General features: G+C 37.4%; 1 protein-coding gene across 1 annotated transcript in view; it reads left to right on the forward strand.

Moving 5' to 3' along the window:
- Positions 1–12835, forward strand: part of COG5 (component of oligomeric golgi complex 5) — a 197631-nt gene that overhangs the window by 127066 nt on the left and 57730 nt on the right. The window contains exons 8-10 of the mRNA XM_074903321.1: positions 3479–3644; positions 4697–4809; positions 4902–4979. Of these exons, the coding sequence (XP_074759422.1) occupies positions 3479–3644; positions 4697–4809; positions 4902–4979 (357 nt within the window). The remainder of the gene's footprint in view (positions 1–3478; positions 3645–4696; positions 4810–4901; positions 4980–12835) is intronic.

A 12835-nucleotide genomic window follows, 5' to 3' on the forward strand; every position in this document is an offset into this window, starting at 1 on the left:
AGAAGGGTATTTTCCTGTAAGATACTACTTTGTGAGAAGCAGAATTGTGTCTTACTGTTGCTCTAACTGCCCATACATTTTTACATAGTAAAGCCAGCCTGCTTTGGTAAAAACTACTACTTCTGAGCCTTCATTTACAAAATAAGACACTTAAACCAAAAAGGAACATAAGATCTTATGCACAGAGATTCTAAGGAGAACCCTTACAAATTGCTAAGTCTAGTTGCCTGCAGTGGCAGACAACTTGATTATAAAACACTGCTAATAAACTCATTAAATTCCATCTCAAAAATAGTTATTTTTCCTACAGTTTGTGTTGGACAGCTGTTCTGAGTATTTTTCCTCTGATGTGCTTCCATTTTCCATTGTAAATCACTTCTGTAGTCAGGTGTGGTTTTTTTACTTTGAAAGCATGCTTTCCATTTGATAAAAATTGTGGCAATCTTTTGCATCTCAGAAATGTTTAGCTTTAAGCTTTCTCAAATAGAAGGAAAATATTAGGGGCAAATTCTTATAAATAAAGTCTGTCGATAGTGGTACAGTCTGCAATGCTGATTCTCAAATTTTTGTCCAGTGTGTATTAATGATAAACAGCCTAATTTTGAGTTGTGTATGCAAGCCTGAAAGTACAATCGTTTTTCTTCCTGCTTACCGACATTCTTTTTCCACATAATAATTTTTGTCCCAAGAGATGCTCCATTTTTTTTAAACATATTGTCTAAACCTAGAAACTAGCTGTGCATAAAAAATGAAGTTCTCTTAGGATTAGTGATAAACCAACAATGGACTCTATATAGCCTGTCTGGGGCATATAAAACACAAACTGTTTTTTGAGGAGAGAAGAACAATATATATGAAAAAACCAAAAAAGATACTTTATTGTATATTGTCAGGGTTTTAATATATCTCTGATTTTTGTTATACAAGATCAATACATGAACTAGAAGACCTCTGTCAGTGGCTATGTCCACAATTTAAAGCAAGTAAGAAATAAGCCACCTGCATAATCTTTGTTCTATTCTGATTTTAACTTTGGTACTAGATTTGGAAGATACTTTGTGTGAATAGCAGGTTTCCATAATGATGTGTTTTGGTTATTCCCTAACTATTTCCAACTTCAGAATGAATTGTTTGACAGTGTTTGGATAAAAACAGTTCTTTTGAAACATAGTTCAGGCCCTGTTGGGGCACAATTTTGTGTCTTTTTTGACCAGTAGCTGTGGAGTTAGTTTGCTAAACTATGATGTGGGAGATCTGAGATTCATCTTTTTCCTGAAATTATTTGTGCCTAAGCTGCCTGTTTCAGGAAAGCATCTGATCATTGGTTGTTCAAGGCTGGATAGTGCCCTGCTCACCTTTTGATGCTGTTCTATTTTTTTGTTAGTTGATATGTGAACATTAGAGTCTGACTGAAACCTGATTGAGTGCTCTTACTATACTACTAAGTTATTGATTTTATATTACTGACTCTCACTGGTTTTATAATCGTGTAAGTATTCTATGAGAATTAGAACAATTTCAACAGGAAAGACTGGTAAATGAGGTGAGTCCTTTCTGTCTTTGCTTTCCTGCCTTTCAGTTTCATTCTCTTTCTCCTTACAGTTTCTTTTCATTCTGTTCCCCATCCTCTTCCCATTTATATTTTCATTCTCTTGTTCATTCTGTCCCCAGGTTCCCTCCTTGCATTATACTACTCTTCTTTTTCTGACATCCCATTAATCTTCCAGTCTTTATGGCTTACTTTCCCACCTCCACAAGCACACCCACAGGATGCTTAGAAATTTTACAGCATACCCAGTTGTCAAAAAACTAAACCTACAAGTCCCAGACCCATAATACTATGCTGGGAATGCTCATTAACTCCCACACTGTTTGGAAAAAGAAACCGGTACAGTTAGTATAAGGTCTGCAAACCGTAATACGTGCCTAATATTTCTTTGCTTTCCACTAAACCTGGAGACTCCTCATTGGAGTTGGGGAAGGAGATGGGATCTGGCTTCTTTGCTTCAACTATGTTTCTGATCTTTGCAGAAACCCTAGAAAGAGTGAAATGAATGTGTAGTTATAGTGCTGTGACATTTAATGTTAGGTTTGAGGAGAATGCACTGTTCATCAACGGATCAGAAAACGTGTTGCAGGGGGTGAATGTACCAGCAAGTGAATCCCCAGCACAGCCGCTGCACCGTAGCTTTACTGCTGTGTTAATCATTGCGAGTTCCCCACACTTGAAAGGCAGCTGATCATACCTCTTTGACTCAGAAGTGTCCGTCTCAAAAAAACTGTGACCTGGAGAAGATGAAGCAGAGTTGGGTCTTGCAGGTCTTGCAAGAGACCCTTTCGATGTTAGTGGCTACTACTGCTGCAGCCACCAGCAGGAAGGCTGCAGTGCTGTAAGGTCTCCTTGCCAGAGGAGAGTCGAAGTGGGGTTTCTAGTGGGACGTGCTTGTGGTCTCAGGAGCTTCTGTCCAGTCTGGGTGCCAGGATTTCTGCCACACCATGTTCCTTACTGCTGGCAGAAGTCACTAAGAAAAATGACAAAAGACTGCATCTCTAATGTGTGTGTGATCAACTGATCGCCCCCTCCACTAATTGCCTGTGAATGCTAAATAAAAAAGCAGTATTCATCGTATGGATGACAGTGCTTAGTTTCCAAAGGCAGTAATTTGAGGCTTTTCTCTTGCTAAATAGCACCCATGCCAGTGTTTAGTGTTGCTCAATGGAATTATCATAAGATTTAATCTTAATCAAAGGTCTTTTAAACAATGGACCTGAACAGTTTTTGGATAGTTTTCACTCTCCTGTATTTTGGAAAAGCTCTGAACAATACAGAGACTCTCGAGCTTTTTTTTTTTTTTCCCCCCCAGGGAAATGGGGGGGGGGGGGGGAAATGGTCACTGTGTTGCTTTGTACTCTTAAATCTGCTGTGAGGAAGATGAAGTTATTGTCAGCGTTAGAAACAGAAATATAAAAATACAAGCTTAAATTCTGCAGTAGTCAGTAGTAGGGGCTTGATGTGCTTTCCTCTGCTTGTCCTTGGTTAGTATTTTTTTTAAAGCCTGTATCACATTTAATTAAATGTTTGACACTTAAATGACAGTACTGTAACAGATACTGCATGTTAAAACAATATTACTAGCTACACCATATCTGAATATAGCTGTACTGTAACTAACTTCAGAATTGTTGGATCAATCACAGCCAGAAACTGTTTCTAGTTCCTTATTTTTCTGTTCTTCTTATTCAGAGGATAGCACCAAAGGAAGCTAAGCAAAGCAGTGCTAAACAATCAAAGGAAATGAGTCCTCTCCTTTACCCTCTATTCTCCATTATGCTGTAAGGGTGCCAGTTATTTAATGTTAAATGAAATTAATTAGCAGGCTGAAAGATGAACTTGCCCTGTAAAATGATGCCTCATCATGAATAAAAAAAAATCCTGTAGTACAGTTAATAATTATATTTTAAAATCTTGTTGGTCTAGAATCCTACTCAAGTGGGAACTGCTCTTCAGGTTTTCCATAACCTTGGGACTTTGAAAGATACCATTGCTAATGTGGTAGATGGATACTGCACAGTCCTGGAGGAGAACATAAAAAGTGCTTTGGATATCAAAGTATTGACCCAACCATCTCAAACTGTTATAAGAGGTATGATACTTGTTTTACAGAGAACGATAACCTGACTTTTTTGACAGAAGTACTGTATGCTGTCAAATGCAAGAAACTCTCACATCCAAGCCTGTTATAGGAATATTTCCCTGCTTGCTTTAACCAGTAGTGGATGGAAGACGACATACCTCGGAAGTCATCTTATACAAAGCCAAAATTGGGCCTGTCTGCTGTTATCAGGCTCAGGAGGTTTCCGTTATTCCTTACCCCTTTATTTTTCCTGACTTGCGCACAAAATTATCCTCATTAGTTTACAACTTTGCAGCATTTTCTTAGCAGTGTGTCAAGAAAAGATGAATCCAGATTCTGCTTACTTTGTGTTGGTGGGAGGATCATGGGTAGTAATTATTTGCAAGCAGTGGAACAAGCCTGAAACTGCATTGTGATGCTTTTGTCAGATGGAAATAATTTCAAAGCAATATATTCAGTATGAAGGAATGTTGCCTTAGTTCCACATGTTAGTTCAGAAACTAAAGAATACTGAGGAATTTGAACTGTGTCAATATGAACATTTGAAAGTTGTTCTTTTTTTCTTTTAATTTTGCAACCATTTGAGTGTCCAAACCCATAATCACTACCATATAAAAGAAATATAGCCCCTATCAAGGAAAGCAGTAGTTTAGAAGCTGCATGCCCTTCAACTTTTTTTAGCAGTTTGCCTATGCATTTAAGTCTTGAGCTGGTAATACCTGTATTTTTCACAGCTACCGTCTCCACCATTTCACTTTGCTATTACATCCTGCAACAGTGTTCACTGGCATTACCTTGGTGATTCTGTGGAGGTCTGAATTGGTAAAGCAGGTAACAGTTGTGAACATTGAAGTATCCCTATGAACTTCAGAATTTAGTTGACTTCTCAGTTGAGACAACCGAGGCCATTCACAAAGCTCTGTTATAAAGCTATTCTAGGCTGCTTTGATTTAAAAAAAAATAATCTTATGTCGGAGTACATAAAGATCTATATTCTAATATTTTAATTTTCACATGTGAAAGCTGAAATGTGCTGTTGTGTGTTTTTAAAAACCATTTAGGTGGCCCTGGTAGAGCTGCTATGCCAACACCTGGGAACACAGCAGCTTTCCGAGCAGCCCTCTGGACAAACATGGAGAAACTCATGGATCAGATCTGTGCTGCTTGCGGGCAGGTACTCAGCAAATGATTCCTGTTTGTCTAGTTATGCAACTTTGCTTATAAGATTAGATGTCACTTTTCCTCACGATAAATTCTTTGTTACAGGTGCAGCATTTGCAGAAAGTATTGACAAAGAAAAGAGATCCTGTGTCACATGTCTGCTTCATAGACGAAATAGTTAAGGTAAAGTTTTAATTTAGCTGAATAAGTTGTATTAATTCTGTTAAGGAAGATGTGACGAGAGGATACTTTTGTTTACAATTTTACAGTTCCATGAAAATTTATAATTAAATTAATGGGAAAGTGTTGAAAGTCAAACTAACATTGAAAGCTATATTTATGGTCTGTAGGTTACATCTGTAGGTGTAAACATGTTCTTTTAATAATAATTTCTTTTGTTTTCTTTAAAGGGAGCTGATAAGACACGACTGTCAGTTTTTATTACTGATCATTAATGTCTTTCCATAAAATACCATGCAATTTGAGTAATTAATTATGTCTGTTAGTTTGCATAGGAGAATGTGTCTTCATCTAACACTTTCAGCCATCTGTTTCTCTACTTGCCAATTTCTTCCTTGAAAAACAATCATGGCTGTTCTTTTGGATACCTATTCTTTTCCATTCAGTTGCATTGTTTTCTATTCATATTTGGAATAATTTGATTAATGGTCTCCTCCAGTGTTAGGAACAGAGTTACTGAAGCTATCTCATCTACCTTAGTAGATGAGAAGAAGCAAAAACAAAAGATGTGTTTATGCAGACATCTTTTCCAACTATGTGGCTGGATTTTTAATTTACATCAATTTAATTTTTGAAATATGTTGGGGAAACTCTTCCTATGCAAACGTGATCTTCTCAACAATGAAACTGTTGCTGCCTGAGTGGAGCCCTTCAGTAGATCAACATGTTTAAGGAGAAATGTGGAAACCTAGAGACAGAAGGAGGAACTCTGGAAAGGTCAGGAAGTTTGGATGGAAAGGGAGCTTAGATAAATGAGTTTTCAGTGTTCATGAGTGGTTCCCACCCTGAGCCTGTGCTTCTCACTTTAACTCTTCCCTTCTGTAGAACAACACTTGAGAACAGGATAGGAGTTTTTCCAGTTGTTGAGGATGATAGAGGGAAGCCAAAGGAAATCTTTTATAATCCTGGAGAATAAATAAACAGGGAAAATGAATCTCAATAGAAGCTAGATGCAGAGTAAGGAAAAACTCATTAGAAAATAAAATGAAAGGCTTTTGGCTTGTCACATGCTAAGCATGTTCCATGGTCTTTCTGATTGCCCTTCCTTCCCTTTGACTTCATACTGCAGGATTGCATCTAAGTGACAAATTGTATTTCACAAGTAAAATCCATCTGTTTATTTCTCCACAACTATCACTCTTCTAATTAGTTTGCTCTTCAATAGGTGTTATGGTGTAGTGTAACATCAAGCTGGACAGTTGTCATTCTTGGTGAGGTAGCTAGTAGTGGTACCAGAACTCCTATAAGCTTGACATGGCACTGTTGATAGCACTGATGCTTTGCTTTCTTCGTACCTGAGATGGTTCGGTGTAGCAGTGTTTTTCTTGGCCCTTCTCAGAGTTACATCATTTGTTTTAGTGTCCCTTGAAAAAGGTATGGCATCATCCTGCTGTTGGGTGAAGTTACACTGAACAGTAGAGCTGTCGTTTAGACAAAAACAGACAAGTACTACACGCTGCTGAAATTTAAGAGCGTATGTACAGATGGCTGTATGGAAGAGTATGAATTGTGTGCATTAAAAATAGATAATAAGTAAGAAATTGGTATTTTGTCATTTACTAAAGAAGATTCCATCTCATATTAATCCAAACTGAAACAACATGCTTTCCTCAGCAAGTGTTCTGGAGAAAAGTTGGATTTTCTTTATTGTATTCAATTTCATTAATAAACTGAGCAAATGAACAAAACAAACTAAAGGTACTAACATTATACCCATTTGCTAGGGCAACATGCCCACGCCAGAAGATAGGAAAACGAATCATCCACTCTACAGTCTGTGCACTAATTACTGTTACTGATGTCAACATTATTATTATAGTCATCTTCTGCAGCAGCTGCAGTACCATTTTGCCTGTCCATCTGCTTCCTTGTTTTGATTACTGCAGTGCAAGTATCATCCTAGGAAGCATAAGAGAGGAGGAGACCCAGCCTTTTTAAAGCACAAGTCCTTTAATAGCAAGGAAGCTACTTGCCTTTTTTTTTAAATCTCTTTTTTTTTTTCATCACGTTTTTTTTGTGTCTTTCTCTTCACAGATAGCACAGCCTGCATTTTTTTCTAATTTTATATTATGATCCCAAACATGCGTTTTCCGGCCTTCTAATTACCTGTTACCATAATAATATTTAGTAGTGTTGTATCATGTTGTATCCAAAAATGTAGTTTTAAAAACACTAATTAATTAAAGGGTTCACAAAACCTCTCTGTTTTAGGAAAAAAAACGGAAACAAACCAAAAATCAGTCCAGTAGAGAAACTGAGGCACAGAACTTCTAAAATTTATAAATACTGGAGTTCAGCAGGAAGGCAATGACAACACCTGCATCTTTTCTACACTATGGTTTCTCTTACAGAATTCACTTCCAAATTTTTCCACCATTAGATATGACCAAGAGTTAAGTGATGTACCCAGGCATACATGAGTATCATGGAAGAAGCTGGAAGTTAAATTTACACTGCACTTTTTTTCCGCTCTTTCCCTTTGCAGGTCTAGAATTTGGAATTTTTCCTTTGCCACAATATGAAATGAATAAAATTTTGAAAAGAAATCGTGCACTCATAGTACATTATAAAAATTGTTACATTCATAATAGTAATGAAATACAGAATAATTATTAATCTGTAAATACTAAAATTACAGATTTAATTTCCAAAAAAGATCTATGAGATATTTGAAGGAGAAATAAATTTCTTTTAAGACTGAATGGACTTTTTGTGGTTTAATCTAAGAAAAAGGCCTTTAATGACTAGATTTTAGTTGAAGAGCAAGGCTAAAAGAATTCAGAATTCATTAAGTTCTGATTTCTAGTTTGAGGGAAAACAAATAGAGATTTAATTTTATATAATTATATAATTATATTTTGAAAAGGTAGGGTTATTGTTTTCATAATGGTGAGGGTAAACAATAAAAATAGAAATAAGATTTAAATAATGTAAAAATGATATTTTTTTCCACCTAATGACTGGTTATTTATATCACTTCTTTCAGTTGCTTATTTCACCTTCGGAGAGCTATTAGGTTACTCCAGTTTATTCTGCTTTATTGCTTCTCTTTCAGTGTGTAGTGACTAATCCTGCCTCAGCTGTTCTAATACCTAAACTACAATTGACTTCAGTGAAAGTCGCAGCAGAACATATCTTTCTGTGACAGCCACCTTCCTAATTAGAGATAAGAATCCCTCTAAGCCCCTTGTAAAAGAGTTGAAAATGATCTCTGATCCTCATCTATTTTGGGTCCTTCACTCCTACATAGGAACAGTGAACAGTTCTGCAAAGTGAGAAGCAGCCTTAAACCATTTTGTGAGGGGGACTTCGGGGTGGTCATAAGAAAGAGTGAGCTGGTGTGTCCGCTGAGCAGAAGGGTACTCGCTGTGAGAGGGCAGATCTGCCCTTGATCGCCTTTGATCTGCTGATGTCTCGCTTGTTGGCAGCTAAGGCACACTGCAAACCCTGTCATTTATGTAAGCCTCTGGGTAAAAAAGTGAGCTGAGAGTTGTAGGGAGTGTTATTATGTACTTTGTGGAGGGCTCTTATCATTGCCTCTCCTGATGAATGTTTGGTGAGTAAGCAGGCTATTTTCCTGAGTTGTCAACACTGGCAATATGAGGTGTTAACGATACAGAAGGAAATGCCCTCATCATTACATAAGATAAAGAAAATAAATGGAAAATAGAAATGCTTATTGCCCAAAGTGTACTTACATTTCACCTTCTTACTCCTTCTGCCCATCCAAACTTGTTAAAAAATGTTGCTGCTTTGAAATTATTCACAACTAACATCACATATTCACATTCAGTTGACCCAATTAAAAATAATCCCAAGTGGAAAAATTTGAAAACTAATCTAATTACTGCTTTATGTGAGTTCAGAAAATAATCTGGTTTTCACTTATTATTACAAGTATGTGATTTATTTTCCAGTATTTTTTGTAGAAGCAGAATATGATTACTTGCACATCATTTCTTCTGTGGTTTCTGTTTATTATTTAAGCAATAATAAGGTATTTTGTGGAGATCTATTGATCCCCAAAATACTGAAGATGCTCTTTATTTCACACCTACAAATTGTCCCTCTGAAGCCAGCTGCAAGATTTTTGAGACCTTTCTTAAAAGACAGAAAAGGTCTTACCAGTTAAAAGTCCTTATTCTGGTTTTGAATGTGTCCAGCCACGCTAAAAGTAATCTGATTCTCATTCAAATGGGAGGGTCAGAGCGTGTGCAGTGGTTTTGTAGTGACACTACAGTTTCTCTACATCTTAATTCCGTTTCTCTGCCAGAAATGTGCATATGTAAGTAAAAGGGATGGTGTAGAGGTTGTGTGGGTTAGTAGGTCATAATGATCTTTGTTCTTTTTCACTTCTGTTTTGATGGCGTTTGTGCAAATGGCAGTTCTGTGATGACTGAAAATTAAGTCAATTGGTTTAAAGTCAGATTGCTATTTGAAAAGAAATGCATTTACCAGAAGTGCCGCCTTTTATCATCGTTCTCGTCAATCTTATCAGAACAGCTATGGGCTGAGTGGGCCTGGTAACAAACCACCCTTTCACTCTGGATGGGTGTAGTAGTCAGGGTGAAAGTGTAGTTCGAATTGCTTCTGTACATACTAAATCAGTTCTCTGGATAGAAGAAATCTGTCAGGTCCCTTAGGTAGTTACTGGCTTTTGGAAACACTAAGTTGATTTACTTCCGGTTGATGCATATCTTTCAGGAATATGGGAGGATTAATTAATGTTTTAAGTAGTTTTGAAAATATAGGACACTGTTTAAGACCTAAGTGTTTTTGTTCCTTACAAATTATTTTTTTCTGAGTAATCACTTAAGAATTCTAATATTGTAATAGGGAAAATGCACAGTCTTAACTTTATTTTCTAGTTAAGAAGGTTATATTTTTAAAAAACGGGCTTTGTTTATTTTGTTAGCTGCATAAAGAGACCTTTTTAAAATGTTACACTACTGCTGGAAGTCTAGAAACTATTACACCTTGGGTATAAAGTGATCAACTCAGTGTAATGAAATTCAATGCCCTGCAGTAAAACAAAAAAATCAAGGTAATTTTTAAAATCATGGTGTCATTTATTGACATCTGTTCACCTGCAATGTATAATGTAGACAGCATTAGAAATTTAAATGCACTGTTCTTTTAAAAATTTAATCTCGTCTGCTTTGAGAAGATAGAAAAGGTTTATTGAAAACACACTCAGAATTTGTCTGTTTCTTTACTGATTAATTGCACTACTGAGGATGATGGCTTTTTGTTCAGAGTCTAACATTTGGCAATTATGTTGCTATAGAAATAGTGCAAATAGATTTCCTTATTTCTGTCCCATAAGATCTTGCTGTACAAAATTGTTAAATCATTTGCATGGTTGCTTTATTGGTGGGAAAAATACTTAGGTTGTCCTTTAAATGTCTTCTGCTTTTAGAGCAACATTCGCAAGTCCTGTATTTCTTTATGGCAGAGCCTTTGATTACAGATAGAAAACACTGTATGTATTAGTATGCAAAGCCTGATTTCAGGAGCCTGCAGCAACTAGCTGCATGGTAATATTCACTATATTGTTTTACATTTCAAAGAAGCCTGACAATAAAGATGTTTTTCACATTCTACTCAAAGTATCAAAATTTCTACAGGGAGAAATAAGTTGGAAGTGATTGTCATGAAGTGGGAGCCAGTTTAGAATCAGTGGGTCAGATTTATTATTTGAATGTTAGAATAGCTATTTTAGACACACACAAATATGATAATTCACAGATGGGAAATTATACTCATTAAGTTCTAAATTTACAGTGTGGAGGAAATAGAGACATTTGTAAAAATAAATATATGTCTTTTCAGCATCTTCTTGCATTCTTCTCTAATAATGAATAAGGGGGGTACTTTCATTCTCATTCCTTGAATTTAGATGTAATGTTAGATACTAAATAGTTATATTAAGAACAGAGCTCAAGAGATTTCATTTCAGTAATAGCAAAGTTAATTAGTAGTTTGGTATGTTTTTTAAAAATGAGGTAAGCTGTTCTGGTTTTATGTTTGAGGAGACTTTAAATCAGTTTTCCAGGCTGAAGCATTAATACTGTTGTAGAGTAATAGTGAATACAGGTCTTCAGATATCTTTGCTCTCATGGTACTGGTACTCAGCCCACTATTGTTCAGTTGTTTATTAACTTATTGGTACCTATCAGTAGCTATGGTATTGGTAGCTATACGTTTTGAACTGTGAAATCAAGTCACTTTCATGTAAGTGGAACAGGGTTTAGCACTTGGATTCTGTCAGTCTGTAGTTTTTTTCATCAAAAAATAATCTTACAATCCTGCAAATAGGCAACGTTAATCTAAATTTCAAATCTATACAGTTGAGTAATAATGGTGCTTCACACTATTAACAAATATGTGTACATGCTATAGTACAGTGCACTGAAGATATAAAGGCTACTGAAAAAAAGGATTTTCAATATACAAGTATAAATGTTTTTTTCCCCTGTTCATTCCATACCAATAAAAGAATACTGATCTGAATCCTTTCCTTAGCACTAGTCATTGTATAGAAGATGGCTGAATCTGCAGTCTCAGTTGCACTGTGGGCCCTCTTCTTGAGGTTCTGAAACTCAGCTTTTTATGAACAGGGTTGCTTATGAATGGCCTAGCTAAATGGCTAGGCCTGGGGTGTGGTGATCACTGGTGCAAAGTCTAGCTGGGGGCCAGTAACTAGTGGTTTAGCCCAGGGGTCAATACAGGGTCCGGTCCTATTTAATACCTTCACTAATGATCTGGATAATGGCACAGAGTGTACCCTTAGCAAGTTTGCTGATGACACAAATCTGTGAGGAGTGGCTGATGCTCCAGAGGGTTGTGCTGCCATCCAGAGGGACCTCAACAGGCTGGAGAAATGGGCTGTCAGGAACCTCATGAAGTTCAACAATGAGAAGTGCAAAGTTGTGCATGGGGAGGAACAACCCCAGGCACCAGTAGATGCTGGGGGCCACCCAGCTGGAAAGGAGCTTGGCAGAAAAGGACCTGGCGGCCCTGGGGGCCACCAAGTTGAACATAAGCCAGCAACGTGTATGCCCCTGTGGTAAAGAAGGTGAATAGTATCCTGGGCTGCATTAGGCAAAGTATTACCAGCAGGTTGAGGAGGTGATCCTTCCCTTTATTTACCACTGGTGAGTCCACACATGGAGTACTGAGTTGAGTTCTGGGCATCCTGGTACAAGAGAGATATGGACACACTGGAGAGAGTCCGATGAAGGGACACAAAGGTGAAGGGACTGGAGCATCTCTCCTATGAGGAAAGGCTGAGAGAGCTGGGACTGTTCAGCCTGGAGAAGAGAAGGCTTGGGGGATCTCATCAATATATATAAATAACTGAAGGGAGGGTGCAAAGAAGCTGGAGCCAGGCTCTTCTCAGTGGTTCTCGGTGATGGGACCAGAGGCAACAGACACAAACGGAAACACAGGAAACATCTGAACACCAGGAAACGCTTTTGCACTGTGTGGGTGACTGAGCACTGGCAGAGGTTGCCTAGGGAAGCTGTGGAGTCTCTGTCCTTGGAGGTGTACAAAAGCCACCTGGGCAACCTGGTCTAGGTGGCCCTGCTTAAACAGGGGCGGTTGGACCAGATGACCTTCAGAGATCCCTTCCAACCTCAACCATTCTTTGATTCTTTTGACTTGTAGCTTAAAATCTCTGCCTAAAAGGCCAGTTGACTGGTTTGAATTTGGCATCTACTAAATGTAGACCTTTTCTGTCCTAGACTAGCAAAAGTGTTAAACTTTTGCCATTAGAATATTAAATTTTCACACGC

This window comes from Athene noctua, chromosome 3, assembly GCF_965140245.1.
Source record: "Athene noctua chromosome 3, bAthNoc1.hap1.1, whole genome shotgun sequence".
Taxonomy (NCBI): domain Eukaryota; kingdom Metazoa; phylum Chordata; class Aves; order Strigiformes; family Strigidae; genus Athene; species Athene noctua.